Source organism: Pithys albifrons, chromosome 17 (genome assembly GCF_047495875.1).
Source record: "Pithys albifrons albifrons isolate INPA30051 chromosome 17, PitAlb_v1, whole genome shotgun sequence".
NCBI classification, from domain to species: Eukaryota; Metazoa; Chordata; class Aves; order Passeriformes; family Thamnophilidae; genus Pithys; species Pithys albifrons.
In genome coordinates this window covers 2,631,672-2,647,156 of record NC_092474.1, presented here as the reverse complement: position 1 = coordinate 2,647,156, position 15,485 = coordinate 2,631,672, and the positions used below count along the sequence as shown (strand labels likewise).

The 15,485-nt window shown below is 42.8% G+C and overlaps 1 protein-coding gene across 2 annotated transcripts in view; it reads right to left on the bottom strand.

Moving 5' to 3' along the window:
* GALNT9 (polypeptide N-acetylgalactosaminyltransferase 9) overlaps nt 1-15,485 on the bottom strand; it is a 141,056-nt gene that overhangs the window by 73,441 nt on the left and 52,130 nt on the right. For both annotated transcript variants that reach the window (XM_071572319.1, XM_071572320.1), the window contains exons 5-6: nt 13,274-13,471; nt 3,216-3,333 (exon numbers count right to left, since the gene is read on the bottom strand). In XM_071572319.1, the coding sequence (XP_071428420.1) occupies nt 3,216-3,333; nt 13,274-13,471 (316 nt within the window). The remainder of the gene's footprint in view (nt 1-3,215; nt 3,334-13,273; nt 13,472-15,485) is intronic.

Here is a 15,485-nt window from a genome sequence, read left to right as displayed (position 1 = left end):
TGGGACCCTCACTTAAAGGGATCCCTTTCTCTGCATTCAAGCACTGCTTGAACTTTTCTTACTATTGGGACATCTCTCTGTACTGCAAGTCAGAGAGACCATTTGATGTTCAGGAGCAGCAAAGATTCACATGATCTTCCCTGAATTCAGTGTCTTCTTTGGGCACAGACACATCTGGGCCTTAGCTGCATGAGACAGTGCCATTGTTTTCTGTATCTCTGCCTCCAGGTTGAGAAAAAGACAGCTGAACCTCAGCTGAAATGAAGACAGGGCTACCTGCTGCTCACTGCACACAGGAGGGAACAGGAGTCAGAGCAGCACAGGGGTGGTTGCCTGAATGCTGCCCATGCTTGTCAAGGGCAACTCGTCCACGGAAGAGTCACCCACTGTTTGATGTTGTAAGTTCCTGGCCAAAATCAGTTTTCAGGTGCTCACAGATAATTCCCAACAGCTTCAGTAGCTGCCTGGTGAACAGTGAGAGAATAGCACCATTTGTCCATGACAAAATTCCATCCTGTATTTATCCATCTTGTGCTGAATCCATAATCTTTGAAAAATATTGTACAAGATGACATTATGTAAGTGTCCCTCTATTTCCTCACTATCACAAGCCTGCAAACATGTCCATCTCCCCTTTCTTTCCCAGAACAGCTGGTACTTTTTCTCAACCAAAGTAGGATCTCCCTTGCTTGGCAAACAGACATTGACTTCATTGCAAAGACACCCCAATCAGGAGAATGTTCCAGCTCTAACCAACATGAAGTTCACACAGAAAATAGTATGAGTTTAAAAAGAGCTGCAGAGTCCGTAATACTTTCAATAGGCATAACAGCCCCAGTCAGTGGCTGCATTGCTTATTCAATACAAAAATCACTTAGGTTAATTATTTAAATATTGCCATATATGGAATTTTGAGTAGTGGAATAGCCAACATCATGATTTTTTAATAAACAGTAGATTTAATGGGAATTAGCTGGGTTATCAAGCAATAGCCTCCCAAATCAGCTCATTAGTTTCACTGAGTTTCCCTATTTCACTTTATTAAAACAATTTAAACGAGGGCTCATTAGATGCAATGTAATCTAATTCAGACATTCCAAACCTAATCCCTTTTCTTTTAGCAGTAACATGATAATAGTTTGCAAAAAAAGTTTAAAAAATTATTGTTACAGCTATTTTAAGTAGGGACTGTTTTCAGTCAAATGAGTGTCACCACTTTCCCTATATCTTACTATTTATTATTAATTTTTGTTCTTCACTTATTCAGTCATTTATTCCTTCCTTTTTCTGTCTTTCATTGCTTCACACAAGCAGAGTCACACGTGGTCAACAGCATCCCTCTGTGCAGGTGCAGGGGATATGCCAAATATCCCTGTGTAGGTCGGGGCATCAGGCCTTGGGAAAGGAGGGATGTTTTGCAACTTACTTGGAGATTCTGGAGTTAAAAAAACAACCTTGGTAAATTCACAGGGATTTTATAAATATCCCAGAGAGAAGGTTCCTGTGCATTTTCATGCTGTTAGTGTCTGACAGCTCTGAAAGACACTCAGTGGGGATCATGCACAGGATTTGCAAATTAGGAGGCAGACACTGTATATTACTTACCATGATAGATCCAGGCTGGAAACACAGAGAAACAGATCCATGCTATGGACATACAGCTTATTTCAGAGCAATCAAACTCACACTCTTGTACTTCCATAAAAATTCTTCCAAATAGTTAGTTTTTCTCACAGAGCAAAAGAGCCCCAGCCACAATAAAACTCAAAGAATGAGAGCCAGTTTCTACACCCAAGGTTTCTGCAGGCTTTAACAGGTTCCCTATCCCTGGAAATCTGTCCTCTCCCACTTCAAATCCCTGTCTCTTCAAGCAAGTGCCATTTCATAATCCTATTAAAACCTTTGCCTCTGTTTACCAGGAGCCCTAATCGTACTCAGCAAGTTCTTCTCCTCTCAGGAAGAGTGACAGCTTTCAGATTTCTTAGGAGCCTTATTCATCAACTACGCCAGAGTTTTGCCAGAGTGTTCAATCTATTCTGGGAGCAGCCATGTGGAAAAAGTTTCAAACAGCTCAAAGCCCTGCACAATGATAAAGGAAAGCTCACACAATCCTGGTAATAGCCTGACCCTCTTAAGGAAAATTGGATGATTTGTGGTAGCAGTTTTCCTGTCCCCTATGTGAATTCTGAACCTTAAAGTATAAGCAGCGTATTCACACAGTCCCATTACAAACCCCATCCCTCTTGTGATGCTGGAATAATAAATACACATGTGAAAATAAACTCTTGCTGCATTGACCTTCTTCCTCAGTCCACTGGTGGGAAGGAGTTTGTAGCCATTTTAGAAAAAAAGGAGTCAGATAAAGAATGGACTAATTTGATGTTCAGTGTCTCACCATGAGTAGAGTATATGCTTTAATGAGCACATTACATGCACCAGGGACATGTTACTGTGAAGCAGGGGATAAAGAGTAAGGGGAAAATAATTAAACAGTCAGCTTCATAATGAGGAAACTGTGTTCATGCAACATTAAGTGGCCTAATTTCCCAATGCTAAGCAAAGACATGTTCCTTGGACTTCAGAAGGACTTGATGGCAAGCACCACCTTCAAAACAAGGGCAAAGGATCACAGGTATGAAACCTCCTACAGGTCCAGGGCAGAGGGTGGACTGATGCTGTTCCAAAGTCAACTGTCCACATTTCACACTGACCTACTTGACAGGATCAAATATCTCTACCCTGTAGTTCTTACTCTATAAAGAGGACCCTTAAAGCTGTAAAATATCCCAGCATTCATCATGTGTCATGTGTAGAACCTTACAACTGACTCCTACCAGCCTGGCCTTAGTTTTCTGCAGGCATTCCATCTGTTAGGCCACAAATGTCCACCATCAACTAAGGACAATGAGCACACAGAGACTTAGTGTAGCTGTTTGCACAAGCAAAGCTACTGGCAAAGGAGAAAATCTTTCCCACTGGGTTCAGACACTGACAGAATGAACCAATAAACCATATTTCTGACTGTTATCAGTCCTCTCAGGGGCAGTAAGGCCAGGAACATTCATTTACTGGGACTGTCAGTTCCAGATAGTGTTGCAATATCAATTACTCCAGCATAATAGCTTATCAGTCAGGCAGCAATTCTGCTGGGCCCACAAGCTCCTCATCCTTCTTTGCAAATGGACATGGCACAAAGTCTTGTCTTTGTTACTCACCCTCATGCCTAATTCAATGTTTTCCCCTCCATAGACCTCCATACCAGGGTCAAGCAAGCCAATCTCCCCAAAGTACTCTCGGTCCACTACGAATGAGCATCCAATCATGGCTGGTGTCCTGCACAGGGAGAATAAAGCAAAAAAATGTCATTTATTAGCTACTACAGAATTCATATCATCAGACAAAATGGTTCTTAGTCTTCAAGTTTACATTTTAAATTTATCTATTAGCATCAATCACATTGCACTTGGTCCCCCAGTGCACAGAGAACCTTCTGGGACCAGAGCCACCCAAATAATAAGCACACTGCCAGACACATCAGACCAGCTGTCTGTGTGACACACAGGATATGAAGGCAAGTCCTCCATGCATGTCAGTGAAGTACAAGGCTGGTTTTCATTTATTTTATGGACAGAACCTCTGTGTTGGAGCTGAGGTTCACTATCACAGAGTAGCACAAGAACTAGACAACACTTTATTAGATTAATACACAAAAAAACCCCCATAACCTTTGTCAGAAAGGAGGAATCTCATTACCCACATATTAAAAGTAAGTGCATGTTGAGAGCCATGGATCAATCATGGTGTGAAGTTTGCCAAGGGACTTTCTGGGGTCAGCTCTAGCATATGAATTTCAGCCTTTGTGAAGCTATTCTATGAATAATATTTCTATGTTTGCTGAGGTCAGACTTTAGAAAGGCAAAAATTTTCAGATGAATAAACTGCTCTCAGACTTGCCACTGACCAACCAAGTGATTTCTGACAAAAAAATTTTGCTTCTTTGAGCACCTATTTATGTGAAGAACTATGGTTCTGGTTTCCTGCATAAAACAATCTGAAAGCTGTGACTAAGCAGCACTACATGACACCACATTTTAAGAGTATTTACCTTCTGAACACAACCGTTATTTCAGTGCAATACAAGCCAGGGACATCCACTGGTTTCATCTGTCTGCACTTTCTCTGCATCTCTGTACTGGTTACAACGCCTGCCTTTCAAAAATACAAAGTGGGAGCTAGTTTTGGCTCCTAGAACCCACAATTTAAAAATGTAAACTTGACTAACTTCAAGGTGAAAAATCAACAAGAACCTGCAGCTCCATGTTTGACTTGCAATTCAGCTGCAGATTGTGTGGTGCCTACTTCAAAATCCCAGGGAGTCATCCTGCAGCCTGATCCACAGGATGTGCCCAGGCCCTGGGACAGACCCCCTCATTTTAGTGGGATCCCAACAGACCAGAGTGCTGAATCAGAACTGTAAAATCGTTTGAGAAACTGAACACTTTTGGAGCTGACCTAGAAGGATGATCTGTGCTGCCTCTTCCATTGAAAGGGAAGTGATTTGGGGCTGTCTGGCAGACACAACATCATTCCTAACAGTACTATTGTAAAAATACATAGGAAAATTCCAGCTCTTGCCAATTTTCTATTTTCTAGGAGAAGAGAGAATGCTTTATTTGTGGCACAAGCTTATGTCTGTACTCCATAAAAACGCCCTACAGAAACAAACAGGATGGAAAAGGTCTAAAACCTATTTTAAGAAGTCTCCTTTGTAATGCACTAATGCAATACTGTCACTATGAAGTCTCTCTTGTCCCAGACACCTGCAAGTTTCTTCAATCTGTACAGAAAGCTATTCACAAGGCATTTGCCTCTGACATCCAAGAAATACATTTAGGAGGTGGTTTCACACACATGTGAAACATTTCCCTGGCCAGGAAAACAAACATTTTCTAACCATGTGTTGGTGGATCCCACTGGTAGCAGCAGGTGACTGCAGCAATGTTACCATGTCAGGTCCTTTTTCTCATCAGCAGTTCATCATTTCTACAGCAGGAGGTTAAAAAGGCTTCAAACAAATGGGCAAGATATGGTTTGACAAAACAGTTCTTTGCTCCTGGGCCTAAGGCATATCCTGACACTGCAGAGCAGAGCTCACCCTATGACAGGAACTATTTGGTGCCCATGACAGGGTTCCTTTACTGAGGTGCTGCTGACTGTAACGGGCACTGGCACTGCTGGTACCACTTCAGCATCTCTTCTTTGCCCTTTTTCTCAGTTTAAAAGCCACTGTCACCTCTCACACCATTACAAGCCTACACTGCAGTGCACACCATCCCTCTAATATTTTCTCTGCATAATTGAAAAAGGCAGCTGTTGATGGGAACACATTTGATCAGCACTGTTTCTGACAAAGAACTTGAAACAGCTTGATTAACTCTCATGTTTCACCCTTACAGAGTGAGATGCATTCCCTGGATGATGAGCTGAGGACAAGATTCAATGGTGGTTACACAGGCAAACATCTGGCTTTCACAGATGTCTTTGCACTGAAGTGGAGCTCTCAGAGGATCCCTGCATTCATTCCACCTAGAAGGACAGAGGAAACTGAGGCCAGATGTCACAAACCTTACAAAGAAACTGCAGCAGGGTCACCACCAGCACCCTCAGTGCTTGGACCTCTGCCATACCCAGAGTCCCCCTTTTGTGTGTGCAAGACATTCCAGTACATCTCTGCTTAGTACTGTTATTTGTGAAGACTTTCTGTTCAGTCTCTAGTTAGAAGTGGTCTCAAGGCCCTATGAAAACCATTCATAGTCCTGGGTACTCCTGACTGGGCACTTCCATCCTCTGTTGATGCATTTATTTATACACCAGCATCATTGCAAGATGGAGAGTATTTATAAAGTCAAGTTATTTGATAAAATCCATATTCCTGTTTGTATTTCCTAGAGCCAAGCCTGAAAACAGAGTTATCTAAAAAGGCTGAGAGCTCTTCTGTACCCAGGACCAGACATATCCTATATATACTCAATGTCACATCCTGTATCATTGAAAACCATATTTTAAGCTAACAAGGAATACATTTGGACTAGAAACAGAAATAAAGACAAGAAGAAGATAATGAATAATAATGAAACAAACCTTTGAGGGAATATTTTGAGTGTATTTCTTAAGTTTTAAGGAAGGCAATAGTGGGAAGAAACACACACCACTTCTTTCATTTTCCTTTTTATGTGTCTAAAACTAAACACAGGCTTCACTGGATTAAGGCATCACTGCTTTGCCAAACTGAGATTCTACTTTGAGCTTAGACTCGTTCTCTTCCCAGCCCTCTCTCCCTGCCAAAAATCCTCTGGAGGCAGCTCCTTACAGCAGTAGGATGCTCCCATGAAGACATATCTCCTTCCTTTCTAATGAGAATGGTACTGCTATTTGCAGACTGCTCTCAGGTGCTGGAATCTCTCTCTCTGGGGGATGGATTTTTGCAGCTGTCAGTTCTGTCCATTGAAACACTGAGTTGTTAATTGAATGGGGGTGGGAAATATATTTTGGATGCAGCTACATAATCATCACTCACAGCTGAATGCCACTGAGGACTGCCTTTGCAGCTCCCTCTCTCCTTTCTAGGTTTTGTTTCCTCTCATTAGATTCAAATATAGACTCCCCAAGCCTTCATGGCTTATTCAGGAAAAAAAATGTTTTTAGGACTGAGCAACAGCAGCAGCACAATGACAGAAGGAACCACATCCAGCTTTACAGAGAACTCAGTCAAAAATGGCCACTGTCAGTGGCTTTTTCTACCTGCATTTGGCTGCCTGCAGCCACTGGTCTGCACAGCAGCACAGCTGCAAGCCCAGAAGCTGAACTGAGAAGCCCCTGGCTCTGCCCTTGGCACATCCTGACACAATGGAAGAATCACCTACGGTGCAGTATTGAGTTTTCTGTATATTACATGTTCAACACTTCCAGCAGAGTCACAAAGAGGTTTGGACATTCACTCCTCACCAAGCCCAGGCCCTCAACTTCCCTGAGCTTTGTCTGACCCAGCTGGAAATGAAGTGCAACGTGATCACACTGCCCAGTGAGGAGATAACAGTGCTGTGAGCTGGGGGACCCCAGCTCTATTCCCAGCTCTGTCACTCATCTGGCCTTCAGTGAGTCCCCCACCTCTGCCTCTGTTCTTCCATCTGTGAAGCACACAATAATAGTGGGTAAAAGTCTGAGAACTGCTTCAGCAGCCTGAAACCCCAAAACTTACTTCTAAAAACATTTTAAGCACAAGGCAGAATGATTTTAAACTGGACTACAGTATCACATTGACATATTGCAAACATTTTTTAAAAATATCTGCCTCCCAAGAGCAGGAGACCCTCACTTGGCTCTCAGCTTTGGGTTTTTCCAGTACCTGAAATACTCCAGTATATCTACCAGTTTTAGGGCATTGCAGCAGACTTTCCTTGAAAGCTGGAAATGGATCTGTGAGCAAAACTAACTGCCTTAGTGTGCCTTAACCAGTGCTCACCAGCCAAGGGGCAGCACATGAGAAGGTGCATGCCCTTAGTGCTTCTTGGCTTCAGAGCACAACATATTAACCTAACACCACCTGCTTTATATAAAGCAACTTCTTTTCCTTAATCATGCACTTTGTAGTAAAACAGTGACATTTTTAGAAGGAAGGCACCACAAAATAGCAATTAGAGGTGTACTATTTTTATCAACACCTCAAAGGTGTTGTGAAACTTAACTGATCTGTGGAATATTGTTTGACACAACTGAGGATGTTTTAAGCATTAATTATAATCAACAGCAGCACTCAAAGGATGATGTGGCAAACACAGCAAAAGGGTTTTTGCAGCTAAAAGCTTAAAATGCAGCATAGAACCCTATTGATCCTGCACTGGAGAAAGACACAGCATAGTCAATTTGTGGAGATTACCTGATAGCACAGTTGTAGCAAGGGAGATACAAGAGAGACATTACTCGGGGTAATGCCCTGGGGAAAGGGAGGAAGCAGAGAGAGCAGTGCTTTGTGAACTCTCCCTCCCTGCCTGCAGCAGATTCAGTACAGGCAGCTGGAGGGAAGAGAGGCACAGGGGTGGGGAGGGCAGTGCCTGCTACAGGATGAGGTACTAGAAACAGAAGGCATGTTGGCCAGGGATGACACTTGCTGTAGGTCTGAGTCACAACTACTTTGTTTTAGTGAGATCCCCAGGAGCACAGCTCTGTCAGCAAAATTCCAGCAGGTGCCATACCCATTTCTCCATCCATCCATCCCCTTCCCCTTTACAGAAGGATGTTGCCTGGGAGCTTTGTCAAGAGCAGCAAAGGAGAAAGGGATAAGCACCAGACTGACATCCTGTCTGTGATACAGCAAATCTTCCTCTCCCTTATGCATCTTTCTCCCCTGCCTTAAAGTCAGTATATATATATATATATATATATATATATATATATATATATATATATATATCTCCCTCTCTCTCTCTATATATATATCCACATACTCACACCATCATGCAATCACATCACATTTGAAACAGTTTCCAGAGCATCCAAGTCCAATTTCCAAGACAACTGACAAACGCTCACACATAAATACATAAATGCAAACACAAATATAACTATAAATAAATATATAAATATAAATGTATATATACATGCATAAAGAAGAGAGAACAAGATTCAAATGACACATCACACATCATATCTCTGAGTCTTCCACCTCCCTTGGCAGAATGCTTCTTTGATTGAGGTTCTTAAGCAGCACCTCACCCCTGGCCTGAGGTAAGTGCAGAAACCTGCATGGTACCTGCATAAATATTTCTTTTTTCTTACAACTTGTCTTTTGCAAGAAGGACTTACAGCAGGCCCTGAGAACAGAACTCAAGGGCAGATTTGCTGCTCAGGAGCTAGAGGGGGAAAAAATGACACTCTAATGCTCAGCTAAAAAGGTAGGGCAAATATGGATGTAGAATAACTCTCTGATGACCCATGGAAGTATTTTTTGGAACAAGCAGAACAGCCATCAGAACTTGGACAAATAAAAAAGAAACTGCTCTGTACAGGCTCTTGTATGGAAGGAAACTGAAAAGATGGCCGTAATAAAACCAATAAACAGTGCCCAGTTTTATTATTATACAACAAAATGGTTTGTCCTGAAAGACTTTATCTTCCTAAGCTCAGGTACACAGACGGATTTCTTCCCAGAGCAGCAAAGACCTAGCATGGCTGTGGGAGAGCAGCACAGGGCCTGATCTGCACATGAGATGGGCACACACCCCCCAGGTACAGAAGGCAGCACAAAACACTTCACTGGGGGCACATCAAACTCTAATTTATATACACAAGCAAGACACATGTGCTTTCTGAAGTGGTTGATGCAGCGTGTGTACAACCACGTTCCTCCTGGTCCCAAGCTATGGCATATTAAAGCAGTAAGTGAGAACATATGCAACAATGAAATGCACCACTGCTGCTGGAGGAAGATAAAATGGAAAGCTGTGCAGTGCTTGGCTGAGTGAGGCTGACTAATGGCTCTAATGTTAGTGGCTGCTGATCAAGAAATCAAATGCAGAGCAGTCCATCATAACCACGGCAGGTGAGGGAAGACAAGTCAGAGCCAGAGCTCAGAATACCAGAAACCTTCCTCGCTGTTCCAAAACCCAGAAAAAAATACAGCCCACATTAAAAAACCCAGCAGGTTTCAATGCATAGTCAAATTCATTAGAAACCCTCTGAAACGGGCTCCTTTGTTACACAGTTTGTTGCCAGATGATAAGGACGTTTTGGGGCAGTGTGCTCTCAGGAACACAAATGGAAAACGACGTGATGGACACAGCGTGTCAAAATAACAATCCTCATTTAAATCTTCACATTGGAGACATCTCACATCTCAAATGTCAAACATGTAAAATGGATTGCTGGCAGAAGCCGACTCAGGGAACATCAATTGTTCTCAAGTTCAGAGTATTAACACGGGGGGGAAAAAAGGACTGACTTTAAAGTGTATCTGAAATCTTTACAAAATCTGACACTTTGTTCGTGCTGTTTCTTTACCTTTGTTACCACTTCAAGGCCACATCCCCTTTGTCCCTTAGACCATAACAGCTGATGTGACATTTTATGGTGCACACTTTGACATGACTGCCTATTCAGTGCCCCACTGGTGTGAGGGACAGTCCCCGCTCCTTCCCAGCAAGGCTCTGTGTAGGATCACACCACTGTCAGCATTCAAGACATTAGAGGATCAGGCTTCAAATAGAAGAAAAATCTTAGTAAAGAAATAAGTACATCTATTGTGTAGTCCCAGAAGAAAACAGGAATTGGACCCTGCTTTCTCAATGCCTCACCCAATTCTGCAGATCAATGATATTTATTCATATAGTGCAAACATAAGAAATGCCAGGGCTTTGATCCTTCACTGATACCAGGGGACACGTCTCTTAATGCTGAAAATCTTTAATCCCTTCGCAGATCTGGCAGGAAATACTCAGCTAAACCAACCACAAAACCAGTCACAGGGTTATGTGTTACATGCCTTTCCTTTCACAAACACTCAGAGAGGCACAAGCCAAATCCACTATTTTCTGAAGACAGTGTCAAAAGAAGCCTTAAGAGGAACAGTGTTAGCAAGGACTAAATGAGCTTGCAGTTTTCATTCTGATGAACAGTCCTGCAATCTTATGAATGCACTGGACAGACACATGGATCCAAACACCACTTGCATGTCTTGCAAAGTGGACTGAAACAGAAATCACAGCTACAGTACACAGTTTGGAAAGCTGATTAAAAACCCCAAATCTGTACCAAACCAACAGATTTTTTAAAAAGTTTGCTCACTAGCCTGACTTTGGCTTTCTTTTGAAAATACACTTTAAATATTCTACAGCCAGTAAGTTCTCATCATGGGTGCTTTTAACTTTCAATCCAAAAATAGGCTTTCTGATTCTCAATAACACTCACACATTCACTTTTCTCATTACCACAATTACACTGACATGTCACTTAAAAGCTACAAAATCACATTGTATGTCTACAGATAGGAATAACACAACAGCCAAAGGCTTTAGCACATCCACCCAGGTGCTACTGTTTTGGAGGCACATCAGCAAGCAGTGCATGTGGCTATGAAGTGGGTGCTCTGCTCTCCTGTCACTGCCTTCATGTGCCCAGGGAGACATGTCCGTGTTCACAGCTCGATGCTGATGTCTCTGCACTTCAAGGCACGTAATTCTTAATTTGCAGAAGAGATGCTTAGGCAATCACAATGTGTCAGTGCTCCTGATATTTGTCAGGAAGGCTTGGCCATTCTCCTCCTTGTGCTGCTTGGCTGATCTGTCTCTGGGCAGTTTATGCACTGTTGAATTGGAGGGTTTCTTCACTTGGGTTCACAATAAAATCGCTGCTCTCAGGAGCCAGCTACTTATGTGCATCAGATTTAAACACTGCCTGAGTCTGGACTTTGTTCACTTCTATGTCAGTCCAGCTCACTGCCAGCACAACACCAGCAGGAGCTTGAACATAAAACCTGAGGAAAGATCATGGTGTATCAGGCCCTGTAAAGCTGAAAAAACCCCTCTTATCCCAGCAATACAGGGATGAGATTCCTCATCCTCTGTTAAAAAAATCTGCAGTTGGATTTCCAGAGTGTTTTGCAGATGTAGCTTCCATGCCTTAGGGAGTGCATGACCTATAAACTGGAAGTCATGAAGTGTGCAAAACCTTTCATGAATGAAGGACTGAAACCCTGGTTTCAGGAATGAAAGCTCTGGCTGATTAATTTTCCTTCATCAATAACCTGTTTCTCAGGGCTGAGCCAAACAGGTATAAAACACCCACACTTTTTAAACAATGTGAGGTGAGCAGGGCATGTTATCCAGGAAAACTGATTTCCTAAGTAATTACTTTCCTGCTTATTGAGGTTTCCAGCTGAGCAAAGGGTCAGTGATGATGGACTGTGCTGTCCTCTAGTAAATAAGGTTAATGTTACTGTATAGCTCTGTTTTACAGTCACAGGGCATGAGAATGAACCCAAGTACAACTTGCAACACTTGCTCAAATGCAGATTGAAATATTACTCTGCATAAGGGGTGGATCCTGTGAGGTGGTCCCTTCCAAATGATCCCCTGGACTTGGAAATGTGATCAGTTTGTCTGCATCTTTTCACTTCCAAAGGATCACTTGGATCTTTTCAGGTGGATATGTAGTTTGAAGTGTTTGGATGAACTTTTCAGGACCTGAAAACTCAAGCTTTACACTGGAAGGGAAGTACCTCACCTTCTCTGCCAGAGCCCACACGAGGATCATTCAGTAGGGCTTTAGCTTGCTTTAAAATGAAGGTCATATATATGAAGACAATGTTAAGGTGGTAAATTGTGTTCTTCCTAAGAAATCTTAAAAATAGGGTAGAATAAGGTATAGCAACCCAAAGTGCATACCTGGGCTTCATATTTTTTAGCATTTACTTCAAGAGTTGCTAACAATAGTACCCTTAACCCAGCACAGTATGTCTCAAAGGAGCTGTTGGACAAGAGTCTGCACTGGAGATGAAGGACTAGGAGATATGAACTTTCAAATGAAGGGAAAAGAAAGCCCTTTTCACATCAGTTCCTGTTTTCCCACTGTAATAATTCTAAAAAACGCCTTCACAATTCATGTAACAGCATTTCCTGAGAAAATTCCATTTCTGTAATGTAAAATGTTCTCTTACACAGAAAAATAAAATTATAATCTGACTACATGGTCTTAGTTAATTTTAATACTCCACCAGTAGGAAAACTCAGAACATGTGCAAAGTTCTCAAAAAAAAAAAAAAAAAGAGAAACTTTTGAACAAAGCAAGTCTGACACAGCTCCTGCTGGTGTTCCTGGGGAGCTCTTGTTTGGGTTGATGGCCAAGACTGCTGTCCCCAGAACAAAAGTGAAATCAGCCTCTTTGTAATCAAATACACAATACCTTGGTTTCTCATACACACAATGTCTCACTGGCTCAATACTCACAGTCCACTGGAAAATAAAAGCCAAGATGAAAAAGATCTAAGAGCCACAATATGAACTTGAAGCACACACTCACAGCTAGAGGACATGCCCTTCTGTGTCCCTCGTGGTGCAGTTCTGAGAGGAGACACAGACACACAGCTATGCAGAGCCATCTGTTTGCCCCAGCCTCGTTCACTATCCCACCATGGCCTCGCTTTTCACTTCAATTCCCCCTTGGCAGAGGGCTGAGATGGAAGCATCGCTGGCACCAAAGTGGCAGCACATGGGAGATTTACCTGATGGGAGCTGACTCATCCCCTTTATCGAGCCAGTCCTGCGGGGGGATTATGTACATGCACCAGAGCCCCCAGTTGTAGCCGTGGGCTGCGTTGGCGTATTGCTGCACTTCAAAGGTGTTGTACTTGATGTTGTCAATGGCGGGCAGGATGATCCGCTTTCGATCTTCTTTGATCCGGGTGAGTGCAGGTTCCACCCTGAGAGCAACAGAAACAGCCACATGTTTTACAGCCATCCAGTAATCCCAGGTCCTGCTTTGCAGGCTGAATAATGAGGTTCTCTAATGCTGTGAGCATGAACACGGTGAGATGGCAGCCCAAGGCACAGAGAGTGGGGCTGAGCACAGATCGCTGCACACACTGACGGGGCTGCAGCTGGGTGGGGGATACCTCCCACAGCACCTGCACAGGAATTATTACCTTTATGAACCTGTACCAGAGTTTAGTAACACAAAATCTGACCAAACACTTATTCTGAGGCCTAGAGGCAGTTAATTCAGTTCACAATGGCCAAGTGTTGAGAGACACCATCACCAAGAGCAGCTAAATGGTCTCTCTGGCTACACCACCAGTATTCCTGGTAGTGATTAAACACAGATCTTGCTGACATGTCCTGAAGAACTAAACACACACCAGGGTCTGCAAGAATCTGAAGGTTACTCAAAGGTTTTAATCTTATTTCTAGAGGACTGACCCCATTGGATCTAGTTTGAATGACAAGTGTGGCTGCTTTATTCCTTCTAAAACCTCTTTGGTGATGAGAAGATTTCAATTGCCAGATGGTGCAAAAGCAGTGAACTGCAGGAAATGTTCCACCATTTCAAAAGGCTTTAAACATCAATGTGCTTTCAACAGAAGCTACATCCCAAAAGGAAAGTAAAAAGCTTCAGTCCAAACACTTATTTCTGACCAAGGTAGTCTGAAGTTGCTATGAATTTACAGAGAAACTGATCCAGAAAGGTAGCAGACTTACATAAGGGTGGAAATCACTCCTCAAAGTAGTATTAGAAACAGCCACTGGTTCACTCCTTTGTAACTGTGTTTCCCCTTGAAATAAGCTTTGAAGATTTTGCAGAGCTCTCACATGTGTCTTTAAGGGAATGGCAGTTTGCTGTGATTCACAAAGGTAGTAGGATTTAACACTGATCTTTTCTCATTTTTCTTTTGCTGTTGCTTAAAAGGCATAGATTCAAGTTTGTTACTTTGTATTTTGTTTGTTATATTTAGTTTGTGACCATGAATTTTCTTGTGTAGGCCAACAGAAAGGGAAAAGTTTACGAAGTTAATTCAAACTGCATTTTCAGTCTTAGAATCATAGAACTGATTGGGTTGGAAAAGACCTCTGAGATCATCGAGTTCAACCCTTGGTCCAACTCCAGTCCCTTTACCAGATCATGGCACTCAGTGCCACGGCCAAACTCCGTTTAAAAATCTCCAGGGATGGTGAATCCACCCCCTCTCTGGGCAGCCCATTCCAATGCCTGAGCACTCTCTCTGTAAAGAATTTTTTTCTGATCTCCAACTTAAATTTCCCCTGGCAGAGCTTGAGCCCATCGTGCCCCCTTGTGCTATTGCTGAGTGCCTGGGAGAAGAGACCAACCCCCACCTGGCCAGAACTTCCCTTCAGGCAGTTCCAGACAGTGCTGAGGTCACCTCTGAGCCTCCTCTTCTCCAGGCTGAACACCCCCAGCTCCCTCAGCCTCTCCCCATAGGGCTTGTGCTCCAGTCCCTTCTCCAGCCTTGTTGCTCTTCTCTGGACTCGCTCCAGCCCCTCAATATCCTTTCTGAACTGAGGGGCCCAGAACTGAACACAACACTCAAGGTGTGGCCTCCCCAGGGCAGAGTCCAGGGGAAGAATCACTGCCCTGGGCCTGCTGGCCACGCTATTTTTGATACAGCACAGGATTCATTGTGTCCATCTGAACTACCATAAATTTTCCAATCTCTTCTGTAAGAAGACACCAATTTCTCTGTAATTGAATACAGCCAAAATATTTGTCATTTTGTACACAGTCTCCCTATTGCTTATATGAGGCTTCTCTTCTTTTTACTGCTCCTACATTAGTAAAAATAGACAGAGATTCAGTGAAACCCTTGAGTATTGATGATGAGCTGCTTACTGGAAATAAACCATCACACAACAATGTAAAGTAAGAGTATAACTGACAAAAAGACAAGGTGTCACAGCTCTGCCTGATTAGGTACATAAGCC